Source organism: Ambystoma mexicanum, chromosome 4q, assembly GCF_040938575.1.
Source record: "Ambystoma mexicanum isolate Mex_15411 chromosome 4q, UKY_AmexF1_1, whole genome shotgun sequence".
Classification (NCBI taxonomy): domain Eukaryota; kingdom Metazoa; phylum Chordata; class Amphibia; order Caudata; family Ambystomatidae; genus Ambystoma; species Ambystoma mexicanum.
The window spans coordinates 1252884609-1252906886 of record NC_090928.1 but is presented as its reverse complement, the minus strand read 5'-3'; the positions used below and the strand labels follow the sequence as shown (position 1 = coordinate 1252906886).

The 22278-nt window shown below is 51.8% G+C and overlaps 1 protein-coding gene across 4 annotated transcripts in view; it reads left to right on the top strand.

Moving 5' to 3' along the window:
- The window catches only part of LOC138468330 (zinc finger protein 665-like), a 267624-nt gene that overhangs the window by 40779 nt on the left and 204567 nt on the right, over positions 1-22278 (top strand). For 3 of the 4 annotated variants that reach the window (XM_069608841.1, XM_069608839.1, XM_069608840.1), the window contains one exon: positions 376-493. The exons of the other annotated variant lie outside the window; for it this stretch is intronic. In XM_069608841.1, coding sequence (XP_069464942.1) covers positions 385-493 — 109 coding nt within the window. In that variant the 5' untranslated portion in view covers positions 376-384. The remainder of the gene's footprint in view (positions 1-375; positions 494-22278) is intronic. 4 annotated transcript variants of the gene reach the window in all.

Sequence of the window (22278 nt, the reverse complement as noted above, 5' to 3'; positions counted from 1 at the left end):
CAATGTGTATGCCATATTTTTGTGTCACATTTTTGAAATGCGAGTCGATTTCTGTGCTGAAGTATAATCTGGTATTATTTCTTCTCTTGGACAAGACTTTTTTTCTTTGGATACATGCTGCACCATTATGTGATGTAGAGGATGAGGGCAGCAGTTAACTGATTGCTTGAGGTAGTGAGTGTGCAAGGTTGGGCAATCGGTACTTCAGCATGCAGTGCTAGGACCAAGAGCTGGAGCTAAGTTCCATAATGGAACCAATGGATGTGTAAAGGAAAATCTGGACTGGTGCCATATGATCGGATTGTGTGTGAGGTGAATGCTGAATTAGTCCATTGTTCAATGTTTCCATGATGAGTCCAATCCTTTTTATTTCAGGTATCCTGTATGATGTTTGATGTCGATGCTACAGAAGGGCAGGGGGTTGTTGAAGAACGTACGCAGCATCCGCTTTATGTAAAAACTGATGGCGAAAATTGCAAAAACCAGTCAGAAGGTAACAATGGTTTATTGGAACAGGGAAACAAGAGCATACATTGAGCCCTGGAGCTGTCCTCCTAATTCTATTGAGTGTAAACATGATATGATGTGTGTAGCAGCCTACAGGATCCTGAAAATCCTTGGTAAACACTTTTGTTTTGGGTATATTTTCTAATCTATCAATTTATCTACCTACAAACCTCTCCCTTGCCCTTATTTACTGCGACAACTGAAAACTGTCTTTAGTTATTTTTGCCTTACCCCAGTTAAGATTCCTGTTTTCATCTACATGGCTCACTATGCAGGGAAAAAGCCTGTTCTCTCTTGAGCTCCATTACTGTGGTACTAGACGGGCCACTAAACCAGGGCAAGTATTCTGGAAGCCTATTGTAGGTGCCCATTCAGAATCCTTGAGCAACCAATTGATCTCTTAGAATTTACAGAAAGTGTGTTTAAAAAGAAATGTACTTCAGTGCTTTGGACCACAACGTGACAGAACCCTTGAAAACAGGCTTCTTTTTTGGATATTTATTTAATAGAAGTTCTGGTCCATAAAGGTAGCCCAAACACAGAGACGCTGTGAACAAAAAGGACACGCTTCTAAAGCTTTATAGTCCACATCTATTCAGCTCTGTGTCATGTATAATTTTCATACATTTATCTATGGATGTGTGTTTGCATAGGGCTGTCCACGTTTCACATAAAAGGTAGGTTTTCCCTAATCCGTAGAACACCTGGAAGTGCCTCCATACATACATACATACATACATACATACATACATACGTAAGTACATTGTTAACATTTATTTGCTTAGACAGCCAGAAAAAAATCATAAAAAAGCCTTCTTGAGTCATATAACAGTATATGCAATTAACAAGAACTTTGTTAAAGAACGATGCAAGAGACATCGCAGTAAAAATAAAGAAACGTGTCCTAACATGCTAATTGGCTCTAAAATGCTGAAGACATCAGTATAATTTCAAAAGGAACTTATGTGCCAGTATTTAGACATTCAGGGCTGATATGCTCCAGAAATACACCCTTTGAATGGCACTTTTTTTGAGTTCATCCATCAGGGGGCGAATCACCATCACCCTCAAAACTTTTTATCTGGGTGCTCGCTCCACAGTTCTCCTGTTCTCCTCAAGGCGTAACGTAGCAGGCCTTCGCTCACTGTGTCTGTCAGTCCCTGGATTGTATTCTGGCCATTCTCTGAATAACGCATGTCTGATTACATCGAACCACACACTGTGTGATGATTTCTTCCACAACTACCCCCTGGTGCTTTAGGGCTCTCACCCTTTTCTCCATGAATTGGACCTGAGATGCTCACTAGGAACCTCCGTTCAAAGACTGCCAAGTAAAGACAGTTTCTTCAATAAATTCCAGGAACTAATGCACTCAGGACCAATGAGGCAATACTTTGTCTGTCATGAAAGAAGTGCTGGATCCCGCTCCTCAGACGGTGGACCCCGTATTCAACTCAAAGCGTCTCAGAGAGTGATAGCAGAGAGGCTACCATCTCCTCCACTGGGGCAGAAGAGCACCAAACCCACGTTTCCCGCTCCTTCTCTGCTACCGAAGGATCCACCTCCTCCAGACAGTGATATAGCGAATTACCAGGATGACGCATCGGATAGCAGTGTGACGGATGACTCTTGTACAGGGTTCCAAAGTGGAGAGCAGACGAAGAGAAGGGAATACTCCTACGTCCCGTCCCCTTTCCTCCATACTTATGGGACATCTCTCCGTCCAGTGGAACGGGTCCGGAGCACTTTGTAAAAAGCATCCAAAACAATTTTTTCAAAAATGTGTCCTTCCTCTCTTTCTGCGCTGGGCCCGGCACGTGGACCTATCCCCGCCCTCCTTGGCTCCGCATCGCCCATCAGTCCTTTTCTCCGCTCGTTCGGGACTGGACGCACTTGCATCCTCGGAAGATTTTCTTCCCTTTTTTTCCTCTTTGGCTCTCGCTAGCGATCGTGTACTAGTCTGTCGTTCAGACTAGACTTTCCAGACTGTTCATCGTGTCACCGTCGTTTTGAAAGGGCGGATCCCCATCCTCTTTGCTTAGAGTGCTTGGGTCCGGATCACCGTTGGGACTCCTGTTTTTACTGCGACTCCCTTTCGGTCCGGGCACTTCAACGTCGGTTGGAGCGGTGGGAGGAGGTGTTCCGACAAACTCCTCCTTCACATTTTCAGGCGTTCATCGACGAGAAGAAAAACGCCCGGTAACTTCTTTACTTTTCAGAGCACCCTGGCCGGGGGATACCTTTCCAGGTTCCTCTCGGGCCGGGAGGGGCGTTGATTGCTCTGTCACCGGGGTTCGCCCTGAGGTGCCAGTTGGGCCTAATAATTGTACCAGAGTTTTTTTCTAGGGTCTCCGTAAGGGGCCCTGTGGATACCGGAGCACGCTCTGAGGCCCCTCCTGCGGGGGCTGTTTGTAGACCCAGTTCTACTGAATCGTGGGATACCAGAGCTCGCTCGGAGGCCTTTCTGTCGGCTTCCCTCAAAAATAAGACCGGGGTGCGCCCCGAGGCCTTGGAGGGGTTTGCTGTTACCGAACGGATGTTCGAGGCCCACGCGGATAAGGCTGTTACCGGACGTGGGTCCGAGGTCCCTCTTTCAGAGGCTAAAGTTACCAACATTTCTGAGGACTGGCAAGGCCTTACCGGTGAAGGCTGTTTCTCACCGTTCCCGCTCTTGCGGCCACACCAGATCTGTTGAGGGGGCAGAGAAGGAAAGCTCTTCTTTTACCGGCAAGGCTGAGGTCCTTCCTGGGAAGGCTGATTTGGCGGTTGGAATGTTGCAGAAACATTCCAGGCCTCACAGTACAGGCTCTGCCGAGGTTCCTTATGTTAAGGCTAAAGTTAAGACCTCTGATCCATCGACAGGGACCCCTCCTGCCTCACTTCCTCACTGGCCGCAGTTCCCCTCAGACGATGACAAAATGGCGCCCGTTCCCGCCACGACCATTTTGGGTACTACACCATCGGCCTCAGGTGTAGGGCTGGGTTCCTTGGGTGAACATAGAGTCCCTTGTGCGCATCCTTATCGGACAGTTTATGACTGGAATGCCCGGATGCCTCTTCTGCATAATGTTTTGTTGCCTGCGGGGGTCGGCACCTTTGATTTATGTGGGTATGTCGGTGGAGGGGCCTGTGTGGCACCTTCCCCGTTACGTCCCTGGATTTGTCCACCTCGTGAGAGGCCTCCTCAGGTTCCGAAGCAGTCTCTGGGGGAGGCCTTTTTCGGTACTTTTCTTTTTTTTTTTTTTTTTTTTTTTTTTAAACCTTTTATTTATTGGCATAAGGGTCAAGACAGGCACAATACGAATTACATGGCATAGCAGCATCTGACATCATGGGAAGGTGACAAACCGTTCAAGGAGAAAGCAAGGATTGAAATACAAAGATAGAGGATAGTTCACACGTGGCCTGTCTGATTGTCCTGGGGGGGAGATGAGGTCAGCTCCACTACCTCTCTGCCATTTAAGTAGCTGCAAAATTCCGGCCAGACATTTTGGGGCCGGGATGTCGGAGGTAGGGATCCAATGTACTCCTCCTCGCACATTTGTGTCCATGTAAGAGCTTGCAGCCACGTCGTGAACGTGGGGGGATTGCGGCGCTTCCAGCATTGTAATATGCATCTTTTGGCCACCATGATACTTACATTTAGAAACTTTGACATTTTCTTTGCATTCTCACCCTCCCATAGACCAAACAGTATGGCAAGTGGTTCCATAGTTAACTGGAACCCAGCTATTTCGGAGAGTGCCTCTATCACGGCCGTCCAGAATGTGTCAAGGGCAGGGCAAGTCCAAAACATGTGTATGTGGTCTGCCTCGCACGATTTGCATTTGGGACACACGTGGGTCGGGGTGCCAGTGAAAGATGCCACTCTATACGGTGTGTAATAGAGTCTGTTGAGGAGTTTAAATTGTATACATCGAAATCTGGCGCTCAGGGAGACCCTACGTGTGTGTGTGCACATCTTACTCCAGAGCTCGTCTGTGATTTCAACTCCAAGCTCCTTAGCCCAGGATTCGCGTGGTCTAAGAGAGTTGTCCGCAGTGTTGTTCACTTGCATTTTGTACAAGTTCGAGATTATGCCTTTGGCGCTGCCGGAATTTGCTATGTATTGTATTTCCGGAGAGTCTGGGGGTTCAATAGGGTATGAAGGCCACATTGTCCGTATTGCAGCTCTAAGTCTATAATACTGCAACATTTCGAGTGCAGAATTGGAGTGATCAGGGCGCCATGTCTGGGGGGTGATGAAAACCCCATCGGGGAAGAGATCTGCGAGGGCATGGTATCCCAGGTTTTCCCAGTGGCGCATGAGTGGGGTCGTGTGTGTGGGGGGGAGCCCAGGGAACTGCCATAGGGGAAGCCATTTGTAGTATGGGTGCTGTTCCCGGTCGGAGCCCAGGATGTTGCTCCAGGCCCTAAGTGTAGTGGCCACCGGGTCCGCCTGAGCGTTTGTTTGGAATGTGCGGTTTAATAACAAGGACATTATATTGGTTCCACCTCCCGCCTGTTTTTCAAGTTTTACATGCACGGGCGGGTCTTGGAATATGTACCAGTGAGAGGCGTGATGGGCTTGTGCAGCATTCCAGTATAGGCGAAGGTCTGGGGCCGTGAACCCGCCTTTGTCATAGGGCAGTGTCATGTGTTGCCACTTCTTGCGGACTGAGCCTGGATGCCAGAGAAATTGTGCGCACTCTGAATGGAGCTTCTTGAAGTATTGGCTCCCAGGCCAAATCGGGACGTTAGCGAAGACATAAAGGAGTTTAGGGACCACCACCATCTTTATCAGTGATAGTCTGCCCGCTAGTGATAAAGGTAGTTTGCGCCATCTGGAGAACCTGGAGCAGACAAGGCGAGCTGTTGCCTCGTAGTTGTCTGAAAGTAGAGAGGGTCTGGCTAGTGATATTTGTACCCCGAGATATCTCACCCCATCCGGGGACCAGCGCAGCGGGTACTCACAGGATGGTCGTGGGGTCGCCGCCGTGAGGGGGAAGATTTCGGACTTAGAGTAGTTGATAGGCACATTCTCAGGTTTCACTATCTTGGTGATGTCGCGGATGATCGGGTCCAGGTGTGTGGAAGGATTTCTGACATACAGGAGGACATCGTCTGCATATAGAGAGATGATCTCTGGTGCATCCAGTAATCGTATGCCTTTATTGCCATGCTGTCCCCTTACATGATCCGCCATAGGTTCTATGGCGAGCGCAAACTGGAGGGGAGAAAAGGGACATCCCTGACGAGTGCCTCTGTGCAGCGTGATGGGAGAGGAAGGAGCAGAGTTCACAAGGACCCTAGCTCGTGGATCTGTGTATAATAGTTTTATGTAAGAGGTCATTTTGGGGCCTACACCCATTTTCTCCAGCACGGCCCACAGATATTGCCATGAGACCATATCAAAAGCCTTTTGGGCATCCAATGTGACCGCCACAGCTTCCGCGCATGGATCAATTCTAGCCATCACGTTAAACAGGCGACGTATGTTCAGTGCCGTGGACCGGCCCGGGATGAACCCGCATTGGTCCTCGTGAACCATGTGGGACATGAAAGGGAGAAACCGGAGAGCAATTATTTTAGCGAAGATTTTCATGTCGGTATTAATAAGGGATAGAGGCCTATAAGATCCACACTCGTCCGGGGGTTTACCAGGTTTGGGGAGGACAGTTATCAAGGCTTCTCTGAGGGAGGGAGGGAGGGAGGCAATTCAGACGGAGTGATTCGGCCCAGACCCCATGTAGCACAGGCGCCAGTATAGCCACATGTTCCTGGTAAAATTCGGAGGTGAGCCCGTCTGGGCCTGGCGCCTTGTTTTTGGGAAGGTTCGATATCACCTGAACTATCTCCTCTAGGGTGATTGGGGCGTCTAATATTTCACAGGTGTCTTGGGAGATAAGGGTCATAGGGATGCTCTTCCAGGAGGTCATCTAGGTCCTGTGCCGAGTGTTCTGGTTGGGGGCCATACAGATTAGCGTAGAAGTTAGTAAAAGTGTCTAGTATGGATCGATCCGACCAGTGTCGCACTCCGTTGCTATCAATGATGCTGTCAATGCGGGTTCCACCGGTCTCAGCACGGACTAGCCTGGCCAGGGTTCTACCTGGTCTGTCCCCCTCCCCATATCTGCGGGCCGCAATCGGGCGTGTAAAGTATTGTACCTCCCTTATGGCGTGTGATTCAAACTCTTCCAGCTCTGATCTGATCGCAGCTAGGGTTATTGGGGACCGAGTGGTCAGATAGTCTTGTTCGAGTGCTTTAAGTTTGGTTTCCGAGTTGGTTAAGGACTGCCTTATGGCTTTTAGGACCCCAGCTTCCCTGGAGATGCACATCCCCCTGATGTACGCCTTGAATGCCTCCCATCGAATCCCCTCGGGCGTATCGGTTGTTTTATTCTTTTCGAAGAATGTGGTTATGTCAGCTAGGATCTCGGCTTTAAAGACTATGTCTGACAGGGCGGTGGATTTGAATCGCCAGTGGGGTCTTAGGGGCACTGCGTCGCCGAGTCGGGAGTGGTCAGATAGCGTGCGTGCAAGTATCGTGACATCTGAGACTTTCCCTACCAGTCTGCCGGAGAGTAGGAACAGGTCTATCCTAGAGGAGCTGTCGTGGACCGTGGAATAGAAAGTATAGTCCCTGTCGTGGGGGTGGAGCGTTCTCCATATATCATGTAAATTGAGGGAGGCCATATGCGAGAGAAGCCGCTTGGTCGCTCTTGGTGTGGGTCTGCGACTGGACGTCGTCCTGTCCAGTAAACTGTCCAGTGTAAGGTTCATGTCCCCCCCCCATATTATGGGGACGTCTATGTATTTCATAAGTATGGCCGTCACTTCATCAAAGAACTCGGGGGTGTCAATGTTGGGTGCGTACACGTTGACCAGCAGGCATTCTTCGTGAGCCAAGGTGCAGTGTAGGATTACATATCTGCCTTCAGGGTCAACGTGTGATGTGCGGAGATTAAAGTGGATAGACTTATGGATGAGAGTCAGGACCCCTCTAGCTTGGGTGGAGTATTGGGTGAAATATCTGTTGACACCCCAAGTTTGTGCAATGTTCGATGACAGATGTTTAAGTGCGTGTGTCTCTTGTAGTAGGAGAACCTTGACCCCGTGTCGCTGTGCGTAGGCCGCGATCCTTCGGGATTTCGTGAAGTTTGTTAGGCCACGTATATTCCATGACATCATTTTAATTGCCATGTAAGTGGCTTACGGGACATCCCAAGTAAAAGCCCTGCCTCTGATGTACGCTATGAATGCTGCCATGCAGCACCGCTGCCATCGCGTGTGGCCCGTCTCAGCCCCCATGCCATTTTGAGTATAACCTATCCCAACTTTCCAACCCGCCACCCTCACCGCCCTGTCCCAACTAGCAGTGTGTGTGTATACCCACCCTTAGCGTGAACCAATAACTGCCATCCCCAACTTGGCAGTGTTTGAAAGAAAGCCCAACTGGGACAAGAACACAAACATTTAGATCTCACAGGAATTGCAGTTGCAGTGGGGGCCACCGCTGCCGTCTTGTCCACCAGTGTTGATACGAGTTCTGAATAAGTAGCATAATCATAGGTTCGGCTATCATAAATGAGGTTACAGAGCAAGGATGCATAACTTAATGGGCAACAAAAACAGATTCATATGATAAGGGCAGCAGTCAGTTTTGATCGTTGTCCATCGGGATCGCAGGCGGCTCCGCCAGTGGGATCTGTGCCTCGATGAATTTCACAGCCTCGTCCGGGACTGTGAAGAAATAGAGCTTGTTCCGGTGAGTGAATTTAAGGCGTGCGGGGAAGAGCATAGCGTATTCAATCTTCCTATCCCGTAACATTTTCTTCACCCCAGTGAATCTGCGTCTTTCCGATTGGACACCTACTGAGAAATCGGGGAAGATCCTGATTGTTTGTGAATCCATCCTTAATTCTCCCTTCTCTCTGGCCAGGCGGAGTATATGATCCCTGTCCTTGTAGCTAAGCAGTTTTGCTATAATAGGTCTGGGGAAATCCCCGGGTCGCGGGCGGGGTGCCAGGGAGCGGTGAGCCCTTTCGATCGTGAAGAATGGTGAGAGCACGGGATCATCCAGGAGGTCTCTGAGTTTTTCCACCGCCAGTTCCATACGCCCTTTAAGTGCATTTTCGGGGACCCCAATTATGCGAATGTTATTTCTTCGCGACCTCGATTCGAGGTCATCGCATTTGGACTTGACTTGCTTCATGTCTCGGACAAGCTCTGATACTGTATTTTGCAGTTCGTGAACATTGTCTTCGGTGGAGCCCGTCCTCTGCTCCACTTCAGTGATTCTGGCGCTGTGTTGGTCGAGTTTAGCCCTTAGTGACGCTACATTCGCATTAATGTCATCCAGCTTTTCATGGAATGCTACAAAGTTTTTGGCCATGGATTCCATCATGGCGGCCAGGTCCGGCTGCGGGGGGTCCGGCCTAGGGTCGCCCTCCTCCTGGGTTGTAGCGGATGATGCCTGGTCTCCCCTGGGTGTCGCCCTGGCGTATTTGTCCATAGCCCCGGCTTTGTTAGTGTTACGCGATCTGTTAGCCATTCTTCGGGGGCAGGGTCAGGGCCAGCACAACGGAATAAGTGGTGGAGGAGGCCTGGAGCGCACCTCTAGGAAGGTAGGTGGGATGTGGCGTTGGAATCTCGACTTGACGTGTCCCGGCGGCACCGCACCCCTCCGTGTTCCCCTCCACGGGCAGCCCCCCCCCCTTACTTTAGGGATACGGGAGAAGGAGCCAAAGTGTCTTGCTCCTTAACAAAGGAGGTTAATTCAACAGTCCTTATCAGTCGAGAATATCTGGGGGAGGTAGAGCCGGGCTATCCGCAGGCATTGATATTAAGCAATAGGCAGCCACAATAAAGTTTAATTGCACCCACCTCTTTCCGTTTGCAGGGTGGCTTATCCGCGTATCTCCATGGGGACGTACGAGGGTTGATGGTGGTGATGTCTGGCTCGCAAGCACAAGCCTCCCTCCCGGCGCGGGAGGCCTCGCGGTAAGTACTGGAGGAGAGCCGGGAGGGCCCGTATGCCCAGCGGGAGCCGCAGCCGCGGTGATTTATCTGGGCACTCCTGGGGGCCTCCGACAAGGAGGCAGTAAGGGCGGAGGGTCCCTCGGCGAGTCCGGAAGGCGAGCCGGGAGGGCCCCGCGCGCCTAGCGGGAGCCGCAGCCGCGGTGATTTCTCTGGGCACTCCTGGGGTCCACCGATGAGGAGGATGTCAGCGCGGAGGGTCCCACGGCGAGTCCCGAAGGCGAGCCGGGGGGGTCCTCCTGTTCAACGGCCCGAGGGCCAACGAGAACGGCGATGTCAGCCGCGGCCCGGACGCCAGCGCAGGCAGCTCCGGGGCCGGCCGGCGCGGCGGTGACGCGCCCGCTCCGGCGAGGCACGGCGCCCGGCCCCGGGCGCGCGGGCCAGGCCGCTCCGCCCGACAATCACCGGGAGTCCTACGGAGCACGGGTCAGAGCGCCCGCGGGCCCAAACTCGGAGCGGACCACAGGATCGAGGAGGCCGCCCGCGGGAGGCGGAGCGCCGGCGATCACCGGAAGGCAGCGGCAACAGGGTCCCAGGAACCGCCAGCCAGCCGCGCAGGCCGAGCAGCCGCAGCAGGCCGAGCCGCCAGAACTCGCGGATGACAGCAGCGCTTTCCGCCCAGTTTTCGGCCACAGGCGCAGGAGAGTTTTAGCGGCAGAAACGCTGCAGTAATTTGACGAAAAGTTGTAGGTAAACGCCGATATGTCGGATGAGCTGGTGGGCAAGGACGGAGCTTACAGACTAGGCAGCCATCTTCCTTGGCTGCTCAGCAGCGCCCCCCTTTTTCGGTACTTTTCAAACGTTAATGCGTACTGACCCCATGAGGGGATATTTCAAAGGGCTTTTCAGGGAGATATGTCCACCCGCGCCTCCGGCTCCACCCGTTCCTCCGGTGGTTCCGCCAGCGCCTCCCTTGCCTGCGGTGCCTCCCCCGACTCTTCCGCCTTTGCCCCCATTGTCCCCTGTGGACAAGGCAGCGCCCGACACGCTTCAGCAGGATCCTGACCTGTCGGATGAAGCGCAGGGCGATCAGGACACCGAGGATCTGACCCGCTCTATTAGAGCTTTTCATGACCAGGTACTGGTGCTTCTTGGATGTTCCGGTGCCCGAGTCCACCCTGTCTCCTTCGGAGCGTACCGGCCTGTTCTTGCAGGACGACGTCCGCAGGGTCTGGGAAAAGCCACACTCTGGACTTTTTGTCAATGAGATTGACTCGAGATGCAGGCTGCATTCTTCGGAAGAGGTGGCCATGTCGTCTTGTCCGCCCCCCTCATCCACAGTGGTGGCCGCGGTCACTTTGCAATCCAGGCCTGCAGCATCCTCTTCCACGACAGCTACTCAGGTTCTGGGAAAGGAGGACAAGCTCCTTGACTCCCTTGGAGGAAAATCTTTGCCAACTCGGCCTTGCAGCTCAGGCAGGCCAACGCCGAATTGGTATTAGCGGGAGCTAATATGCGGATGTGGAAAGGTCTGTCGGAGTTTGAGGAGTTTATTCCGGTCGAGAAGCTGGAAGACTTTAAAGGGGCCTATCCGACACCAGGGTCTTGGCCCAGGATCTCCTGGAGGCTGCGGCTCATCACGTAGACACCTCGGCTCGGGGCCTTATGCTGGGGGTTGATACCTCACGGCAGGCGTGGTTGCATGCAACTAAATTCTCAAAAATTCTCAAAAGAAGTGCATGACAAGGTGTTGGACCTTCTGTTTGATGGGAAGGAGCTCTTGCATTACACAACAGATGTAGAGCTCACCAAGACGAAGGATAGCACTCAGACAGCGAAGTCCTTTTCGGTCCTGGTTAAGACTCCTTTCAAAACCCAGAGACCGCTGTCGCAAAGTCAACCTTCTTCTGGCTTTAGGGGCTTCCTCGACCGAAAATCTCGCAGAGTGGATACCCCTGCGGGGAACAACCACTGTAGGCAACAACGGACGAGGTTTTTCTCCCGCTCCTCAGCCTCCTCCTCAGGTTCAGGTGGCAACGCTACCAATAAACGTACTAAATGATGGTTTTCGGTGCTCTTACTGGACCCCGGTGGGAGGACGCATTGCGTCTCATTGGGAGGTGTTGCAGACCATCACAGAAGACAGATGGGTCTTGTCAGTCGTTCGGGCGGGCTTCCGCTTACCTCTACCCCACCCCTCAACCCCCCTTTTAGCTGTCGGGCTCGCCCTCCCTCAAAGCCGAGGTTCAGACACTTCTGGACCTCAGAGCTGTGGAACCTGTTCCCCTTGGGGAGCGAGGGGAGGGCTTCTACTCCCGGCTGTTTACGGTGCCCAAACCCAACCATGCTGGCCTGCGCACCATCCTAGACCTTCCCCAGTTCAATCTCTTCCTACCCCAAGAGATATTCCAGATGATCACGTCCAGCCAGATACGCTCCTCCTTGCAGATGGGCGATTGGCTCAGTGTGGTAGATCTTCAGGATGCGTACATGCATATCCTGATTTGGAACCCACACAGGAGATATCTCTGCTTCTCTTTGGGAGAGGAGCACTTCCAGTTTCGAGTGTTTCCTTTTGGCCTCAGATCGGCACCGCGTGTCTTCACAAAGATGATGTTGGTGATTGCGGCCCATCTTCGTCTCCAGGGTATCCATGTGTATCCATATTTGGACGACTGGCTCTTACGCAGCCCTTGTCTGCTGGCAGCAGCGGGCAATCTCCAGTCTCTCCTTCAGCTCCTGTTCCATCTTGGGCTGTCGGTGAACTGGTGGAAATCTTCCGTGACGGTCTCGCAGGACCTGATTTTCCTGGGTTTTCGCTGGAACACGATCGACTGCAGAGTGTACCTGACCGGGGACAGAATGGCAGATCTGTTAGCCACGTGTCAGATGTTTGCGCAGTCGGAGAGCATATCGGCCTGATGGTTCCAGAGGCTTCTGGGCCTCATGGCCTCGTGTGTGCTGGCTCTTCCTCTTGCTCGTCTCAAGATGAGACGGACCCAGATAGCTCTTAGGAGTTCCTGGCGTCAGACTGTGGACCCGGATTCCAAGCTGATAATGATTCCGGATTCCATGAGAGTGGACCTGGAATGGTGGTCATCTCTCAGCAACCTGTCGGTGGGTTCAGGGTTTCAGGACCCAGCTCCTATGGTGACGAGACGATCACGACGGACTCCTCCCTCCTGGGGTGGGGTGCGACGCGACGTTAGATCTTCTACAAGTCTCGGACCTCTGGTCGCCTCAGGACAAGCTCCTGCACATAAATCATTTGGAGCTTCTGGCAATCTTTCTAGCGCTCAGGGCGTTCAGACCGGTCATTGCCAACAAGGTGGTCCGCATATGCACAGACAATGTGGTGTCGATGTATTATATCAACAAGCAAGGGGGAACGAAGACCCCCCCCAACCCCCCACCCCCTCCCTCGCGGACCTGTCCATCCAGATTTGGGAGTGGGCCGTGCTTCATGGTGTCTGGCTGCTTGCAGTGCACTTCCCGGGCCAGCTGAATGTCACAGCGGATGCCCTCAGCCGGCGGACAGTGGTCCGCTACGAGTGGGAGTTGAAGGCGGAGGTCCACTCATGGATCTTCTTGCGTTGGGGCACACCGGAGGTGGATCTCTTCGCTACGGCGGTGAACAGGAAGCTTCCTCGGTATGCTTCCAGAGGGGGGCTGGGAGCCTCCTCTCTGGGGGATGCTCGCGAGATTCCATGGCACAACATGAGGGCTTATGCCCTCCCGCCTCTGCCTCTAGTCCATCGAGCAATTTGGAAGCTGATGAACCCAGTGAACTGCTCCCTTCTACTCCTAGCCCCCTGGTGGCCGGCCAGGTTTTGGTTCTCAGAACTTCAACACCTGTCGGTGTATCCGCCGATCAGGTTACCAGTGACACCCGATCTTCTTCAGGGTGAACAGCAGATATGGCACCCCTCCCACAATCGCTCAACTTGGCGGCATGGTGCCTGAGTTCAGGTCTTTAGAACATCTTAACTTGTCTATGGATAACATGCGTATTATCCAGGCAGCCAGGAAACCCTCAACCAGATCCCAATACAGGAGTAAATGGCTCAGTTTCTGTCATTGGTGTTTGGGAAAGCAGTTGTACCCAAGGGTGGCTACGATTGACACTGTGCTGTCCTTCGTGTCCTCCCTAGCAGAGTCTGGTGTTCACGTTCTGTCCTGCAGAACTTACCTTTCAGCGGTCTCCGCTTATCTTTCTACAGACCAATGTTCCTACTCTCTGAGTAACTCTGTCGTCAAGAGGCATTTTGCAGGCTTGACACGCCTCTACCCTCCAGTTCGTAGTCTGCACCTGCTGTGGGACCTAAATGTAGTCCATAAGCCTTTTGAACCCATGGCCACGGTGGACCTCAAGTACCTATCATGGAAAGTGTCCTTTCTGGTCGCCATTACCTCAGCAAGGCGGGTGAGTGAACTCCAGGCCTAGTCAATGGAGCATCCCTTCTTGGTCTTTCACCAGGACAAGGTGGTCCGACAGACAAACCCTGCCTTTCTACCGAAGGTGGTAACTGAATTCCATCTGAATCGATCGCCTCCCCGCTGGTCTTTTTTACGAACCCTACCTCGGAGGCAGAAAGGGTTCTGCACTGTCATGATGTCAGAAGGGCTCTTAAGTTCTACCTTGACAGGACTTCCGAGTTTAGGAGTTGTTCTCAACTTTTTGTGACTTTTGGTAACCCTCGGGGTAATCAGGAGTCTAAGGCGACTATTTCTCGGATTGCCGCATGCATTACGGAGTCTTTCACCGTCAAGGGGCTGAAACCTCCTAAGGGTATTCATGCACACCTGGTGCGGGGCAAGGCAGCTGCGGTTGCTTTTCAGAAGTATGTCCCCTGGGAGTCCATCGCTAGGGCAGCTACTTGGGCCTCCCCATCCGCTTTTTGTAAGCATTATTGTCTTGACATGAGCTCGAGAGCTGATGCTCAGTTTGGTCAGGCTATGCTGAAGAACCTTTTTCAATAAGGGGTATTTCCATCCACCCGTAGTTCCAGTTAGGAGTGCTTTGGAATCTCCCATAAGTTTGGAGGAAAGGGGACGGGACGTAGGAGTATAACCAGGTTACTCAACCGTAGTGACCACCTTACTCCTAGTCCATAGTCCCCTTTCCTCCATACGCCCGTCCGCCGTCTCCTCTAATAAGGTTCCTCTGTTATTGCTAATAGGTCTCTGACCTGGCGATAGAAAAGGACTGATGGGCGATGCGTGGGCGGGGTTACGGCCGCGTGCCGGGCCCCGCGCAGAAAGAGAGGAAGGACACATTTTTGAAAAAATGTTTTTGGATGCTTTTTACAAAGTGCTCCGGTCCCGTCCCACAGGACGGAGAGATGTCCCATAAGTATGGAGGAAAGGGGACTACAGACTAGGAGTAAGGTGGTCACTACGGTGAGTAACCTGGTTAATTCCTTTTAGGACCTGTTTGGACCTGGAGGACCCAGGGTCCGAACTCCTGCTCAGACGACGGGGAAGTACGACATTGCCCCTCCTCTAAGGCATGGACTCTGCAATGCAGCAACCTCACTCATATCAGCCTCAAGCCCATCGGCAGCTCCTCACTGTCCACAACCCGGAAGTTGATGCTCACCAACGTCCGCTCAGCTATCACCCATGCAGCAGACAATGCCGACCTCATCACTACACATGACCTTGATGCCATGTTCATCACTGAGGCCTAGCTGACGCCCTCCTCGACCCACATTCTAGACGTCCTTGTCCCCGACAGCTACAGCATCCAATACAGAGACTGGCCGAACAAGACAGGCGGAGGTCTGGCATTCATCCACTAGACTTTATGGCCCTGCACCAGACTTGACATTGGCTCCGTCCAAGTCATCTCCTGCCACTTCTCGCTCTCCCAAATGGACACAGTCCCCTTCAATCTCCTCTACAGACCACCCAAACCCAACACCTCCTTCATCAGGGACTTCACCAACTAGGTCACCACCATGTCCCTCACGTCAACATCTTCTTAGGCGCCTTCAACCTTCCAGTAAACAACGCCACCAAACCGATGAAAGAAGTGCTCCTTGACCTTTTCGAAATCCCCAAACCCTCACACAGCACACGAAAGACCCAATGCACAAGAAAGGTAACATCCTCGACCTAATTATCACCTCACTGCCTTCCCTCCACTACATCTCTCCTCTCCCGCTTGACTGGTGTGACCACCTGGCCATGCCTTTCAACATCCTGCACACCACCCCAATCAAGCACTCCCAACAGAAACCCATCAGACACACCTTCAGGTCCTTCAAGAAATTCCCAGTGGAAACCCTTGTGCAAGATCTTGACAACCTTCACCTCACATGGACCGAACACCCCCAGCCGAACTGTGACTCTCTACTGGTAGCACTCAACGCCACCCTCGCTGCCTCCATCGACCGACACGCACCTCTGAAAAAACACACCAGCAAACTGAAACCGTCAGCACCCTGGTACACCAAGAACTCAACCTCAGCGAAAGAGTCATCGGGAAACGAGAGAAAACCTGGCGCCGCTCCAAGTCTGCATCCGACCTGGTGCTCCTCAAGGAACTCTGAGCAAACCGCTGACAACTAATCAACTCAGCCAAAGCCTCCTACTATCAGAGCACCACAGCAGAAGCTCACAACAAAGCCCTCTTCAAAGCGGTCAAGCATTGCGTCAACCTGCAAACCGGCCCTGCCATACCACATTAGAAAATCCACTGTCATCAACACCTTCTTCATTGACAAAAGGTTTCGCCATCCATTCGCTCTGCATCCATAGACCCACCTCATGTCCCTCTTTGCAAAATCTCCACACCCTGTACAACATTCAAGACACTCTCTACAGACGACCTGCCAATCGTATACAGACAACACCCTTCCAGCATCCATCCCGCAGAAGTTCTCCTTCCCTACCTGAAGGTCACCAACAGCTCCCTAACTCAAGGCAACTTCCCATTGACTCCCTCTACTGAAGAAACCCACTCTGGATCCCGACAACCTTGATAACCTTGATAACTATCGCCCCATCATCCATCTTCCCTTTCTAGGTAGGATCGTCGAGCAAGCGGTAGCCACACAACTGCAGCATTGCATCTACACCAACAATCTCCTCCAAACTTACCAATGCGGGTTCAGACCCAGATGCAGCATGGCAACGGCAATCATACAGGTGGGCGACGGCACCCTCAACATCCTTGACGATGGCCACCCCTGCCTCCTGGTTCTACTCGACCTCTTAGCCGCTTTCGACATAGTAGACCACTAGGCACTCGCGGACACCCTACATCAGCACATGGAGGTCAGTGACCAAGTCCTACCTCGCCAACCACCAGTAGTTTTTTCAGATGGACTCCTAGATCTCCAATGCTACCCATCACCTGTGGGTCCCTGCAGGGTTCCATCCTCACACAGCTATACCTCAAGATTGACTCCATCAAGGACATCCACAGGCTCAAAATCTGCTTCTCGTTGATCAATCTTGGATGGTCAGTGCATACTTGAGCTAAACCCCCTCCAAGTCCAAATTCCTACTCCTCGTCAACAACGCAGACACCCAGACATGCATACATGGTTATCAACCATGAACCCTGAGGGCTTCACATCCAAGCTCACCACCTGCCCCAAACCCCTCGGGTTCCACACCAACAAACGCCACTCCTTCAAGAAACACATAGCTAAGAAGACTCAAGACAGCTTATCAGATCTCCCTCCGGCGGAAAATGAAGCCTTTTCCTTCCTTCGGACCACTTTACATCCACCGTTTAAGCAGTGGTCCCATCCCACCTGGATGGGGACAACAATGGCCTCCTCAAAGGCTGCCTGTCGTCCTCCCTTAGCGCTCCTGAGACGTGTACCCTACGTGGCTGCACACCTCATGAAGGGTCTACGCAGATACGACCACATCACTCCAACCCCCATCATCCTTCACTGGCTTCAACTGGATGCACAAATCACCTTCAGTTTTTGGCGCATCATCCGTAAGGCAATTGCCTTCAAGTCATCCGGCTACCTCGCAGAGAAACTCAGCCTCTCATGTAGACAGCGCCCCACCAGAAGCCAGGATACATGCATACTTGAAATCCGCTACCACAAAAAGGAAAGGACCAAAAAAAGCCTCGTCTGTCTACGCCCCCAAGGCTATGGAACCTCCTTCTGTCAGTATCAGACTTGCTTCTACAATTCAGAAATGAACTCAAGACCCACCTCTTCAAGGAGTCTCTTAACAACTATGCCATCACGTCGCACCCCTATGCCACCTGACTCTCTAGATGCCGTCTGCCCTTCTCCTCCCTGTCACCCTGTACAGCTGTACCCCTCTTCTGTGCCCCTCTGTCCTACCCTCCGCTGTATAGCTGTTCTGTTGTTACCTCTGAAAAGCGCTCTGTTATGCATCTGTACTGTTGTATACCTCTGTAAAGCACTCTGTTGTGTATCTGTATTGTTGTATGCCTCTGTTAAACGCTCAGTTGCTTCTCGAAGTTAGATCCTCACAATAAATACCATAATAATAGTGTGGAAGTACCCATGTCAATCAAATCTTTCTATGACTGGGTACAAAGCCTGATGGAGTATATGGGGATTTCAGTACCAGAAGTTCCACAGACGGAGCAAGAGGTCCTTTCTTCAGTCTTTTTGAGGAAGGCCACCGAGAGGTCTGGTATACAACTTCAGCCAGACGTGGTGGGAAGGGCTTTAACAAGTTGCCAAAAACCAGTCTGTGTCCAGCCAGTAGCAAAGAGTGGTTATGAGGTACAGGTCTCTTCCAGTGGAGAAGCTGTGCATGAAGGGCTATCCTTCAGCTCACTCCACGGCTACACTCATTGATAATAGCCAAGCATCAACTGCTTCGTCCTCTTTTTTTCCCAGATTCTTATAGGGTGGGAAGACTGCTTCTTGGACGATGCAGGGAAAAAGGTTTACCAGAACTCCGCCCTGAGCTTTAGGCTGGCCAATGCAGAAGCGGTAATGGCAGCAACCAATATTAAGTATTGGAAAGAGCTGGGTGACTACGATTCGCTTCTCCTCCCCTGAATTTCAAGCGTAATTCCACTCAGGCCTGACACATGCGCGCCTAGTAGCGCAAGACCTGATGGATGTCGTTTATCACCACCTTGGCACAGCAGTTAGAGACATGGCTGTCGGTGCGGCCATTAGCCACGAAGCGCTACTCCAACCCTCCAAGTTTCAATCGGATGTCCACAAATAAATAATGGACTTGCATTTGATGGGGTGGTGCTTTCTGGCCCCCCACAAAACCAGAGTGTTTGGTCCTTCAGAGACTGGCTTTCACTACCAAGGTTTCAGGGGCGTCCACTGCAGTAGGCAGGACAGATCTGAGTGCTCCTAGAAAGAAGAAAGCAAGCCCATCACATGGGAATTCTTCCCCCCCACCTCTTCCCAACCCCAGAATCAAAGTGATGTAAGGGTGCAGATCCACAGAACACCAGTAGGAGGTCAAGTGCATAATCATCTTGGCCACTGGAGGTCTGCCAGCGAGAACTGGTCCCTGTCAATGGTCCACAGGGCTATCGCCTCCCGCTTCCTCCAATCCCCAATCTCCCCCCTCCTTCAGAGATGCTCAGACTCTCTTTCAGAGGAGATATCCAAACTGCTGCTCATAGAAGCAATAGAAAGGGTTCAGGTTTTTATTCAAGGTTCTTTACTGTTCCGGAGAAAAACAAGGTTGGCTTGCGGATGGCGCTAGACTTTTCCTCTTAAACTTTTCTTACCCTAAAAACAATTAAAGATGATCACACCTGCTCTCATTTGATCATCCCTTGAGCCAGCAACTGCGGTTCTCCATAGGCCAAGCTCATTATCGGTACAAAATCTTGCCCTTCAGCCTCAGTTTGGCCCCAAGGCTGTCCACCAAGCTGATGGCAGTGGTGGCTACATTCCTGCACCTCAAAGGCATTCACTTGTATCCTTACTTGGTCGACTGGCGGATCAGAGCCCAGTCCCCAACCCAAGCATCAGAACATCTGCAGTACCGCCTAGACCTGATGTATGCGCTGAGCCTACAAGTAAATGTAAAGAAATCCACACTAATCCTGATTCAGAAGCTAGAATTCATAGAATTCATCTGGAATTCAGAGCTGGGCAAGCTCTTTCCTACAAAAACGAGAATAAACTATATATCGGAGACAGTCTCACTGTTCCTTTCTCATGCCCGGACAACAGCTTGGGACATGCCCGGACAATGCGCCTATTGGGACTGATGGCAGCATGTGTCATGCCGGTACCTATCACGAGGCTGCAGATGTGGTGTACTCAACTACACCCATCGGCAACCTGGTCCCAACTGTCAGACGCTATAACTGAGGCGGTTCCCATCCCATCATGGCTGCAGCAAGATCTGCTGTGGTGGTCAGACAACTTTTTTTAACAGAAGGGTGGCCCTATGGTGTTAGGACGGTGGGCAAAAAAGTATTGCTATAACTAAGGGTGTCCTGCCACTTCGAATTCAACATCAATCCTGCATGTTATTTGTTGGGGTGAGGTGTTTAATTCCCTGCTAACCTTTAAATACAATTAGTCTAGATATTCCTATTGATCCATAAGTAATTCTGACTAATTGTGTTTTCTGGGGCATTTTAAAATTGCCCTGGTTTATTTCATCTATAACCTTTTTAGAACGTGACCGTGATCATTTCTCAGGGTGCTGTATTTTTAAACAAAAAACAACTACTTAAACATATATGTGGTGAAAAAAGCAACATATACATGGATTTAGGAAAATTGAAAGGCTGTTGTAAACAAAATATACTTTTATTCTTCCTGGTGCATTGACAAATACATATATAATTGGAATAATGCATAGACCCATTTTCGATTTTAAGTTAATATTTTGGCCTCCTAGTTCTGTGCTTTTCACAACCAGCGCATCAATGCAAGCATCAAGGAAAACCGTGCTGAAAGAAATTAGTGTTTATCCTGCAGTTCCTTTGTTTTGGTCAAATGAGCACCCGCTTTCTTTTTTACTTGTAACAATGGAGGTCATTCCGAGGTGGGCAGTAGGGGATACCGGGCACCGGTAAGGAGACCGGTGCCGGTAATCCCCTACTGCCCAATTCCGTGGTCCCTTAGCGGGAACCGTAAGGGACCTGTGGTCGGACCATACGTCCCTTACGGGTCCCGCTAAGGGACCAGGGTGCAAATAACGGGCTTGCCATTCGCAAGCCCGTTATTTGCGCCCTCCTCATTCCCATTGAGCCCTGTGAGGGCTCAGTGGGAATGGGGAATGGTTGGTGCAATGGGGACTTAACGGTCCCGCCAGGGTCGGACTAGACCGGTAAGTCCCCATTGCACCACACCGGACTCGGTCCCGTTATTGGAGGCAGTCATGGGGCAAATAGCGCCACGACTACCTCCAATCTTGGAATGACCCCCAATGTATCCCGATTCCCCCTGCTTCGTCACTTGAACCTGACAAACCCTCCTCACTTGATTCACCGGGCGTAGAAGAGGAGTCCTTGTTCCTTGGCCGCCTCCTGGTGTGCAATTTGGTCTTGAAGAGATATGGGGCCTCATTACAACTGTGGCGGTAGCCGTGCCGTTAAAAACGGCACGCCTGCCACCGGAGTTGCATTTTTTCCCAGCACCTGTGAATGGGCAAGAACCGGGTCATGCAGAGTCAGGCGGACCCGGTACTTGCCCATTTTCGGGTGCTGGAATCAAGGGCCTCCTCATCCCTATTCTGCGCCATAGGGCTGAATGGGGCTGGGGACGTCGGATGCACCGACACATGCAGAGTTGTGGCGGTGCATCCGATGTGCTGTGCTTGCGGGTGCTGGTCAGCCGGCCAGGAAAAACCTGGTGGGCTGTCAGGCACCCGCCAGCACAGCCTGTAGTATGGCGGCCCGGAAACTACGGTACCGGCATGCTTACCGGTACCGTAGTTCCCGGACTGCCATGCTTGTAATGAGGCCCATGGTCTCCCTAGTTGGGAAGCCACTGTGCCTGCTTACAGCAAAGAAGCCAGCAAGGGGTCTCTTCCTGAGAAAGCCAACTGAGGAAAAAGCCAGGAAGGCAGAAAAAACCTCTTGGTGGTCTGGCTGATGTGGTGTGGCAAGAGAGGCCGGTATCCTGATGGTGCAGGCGGTCCAAAGAGTCTCTGATTAGTGGTCCAGGATTTAAGGGTGTTCCTTGGGAAGGCAGAACCCCAGAAGGGTATGAGCAGGAGCTCTGCGGGCTGATATTCGCTGGCAATGTATTCCAATGCAGGTACATGAATATAACCCAGTATGCATATGCGAGACCTCAGTAGCTAAAGAGAGGGTGCTGAGGCAAGCAGGGAAAACCAGGAGTGAAAGAAATAATGAGGGATGGCGAGGCTGTAAATGAAGAGCCGAAGGAAATCTGCAGTGAGAAGGTTTTATAGCTCAGCGAGAGCTGCAGGGATCTTCTGAGGGAGCGAACGGCCGCAGTCCAGGGCTCCGAAAGGGAGAAAGAGAGAAAGAGCAGTGGTGAGACCGCAGAGAGAAAGCCAAAGGTGGAGGCACAGAGAAGCCAACAGACAGCAAGACCGGCAGGGTGCCGGCAGCCTCGAAGAGTGCAGAAAAACCAGTGTCTTACCCCAAAAGCAAAGAGAGCAGCGAACAGGGTTGCAACACACTGGTTGCCAGCCGAGGAGTGTATTTACAGCCGCGGGCGGCCTCCATGACAGTTGGAGGACTAGACAGTCAGTGCACGCTTCGGTGGAACGTGATGTGCCTTTCTAATGGCGGCCGTACCTCCAGGGTCTAGACAAGCGCCAGTTCTACCGGCGCGTGACACGTCTATGTATTTCTAACAACCTAAATGTCCTGTCGCATAAATAGTAACTGGTCAA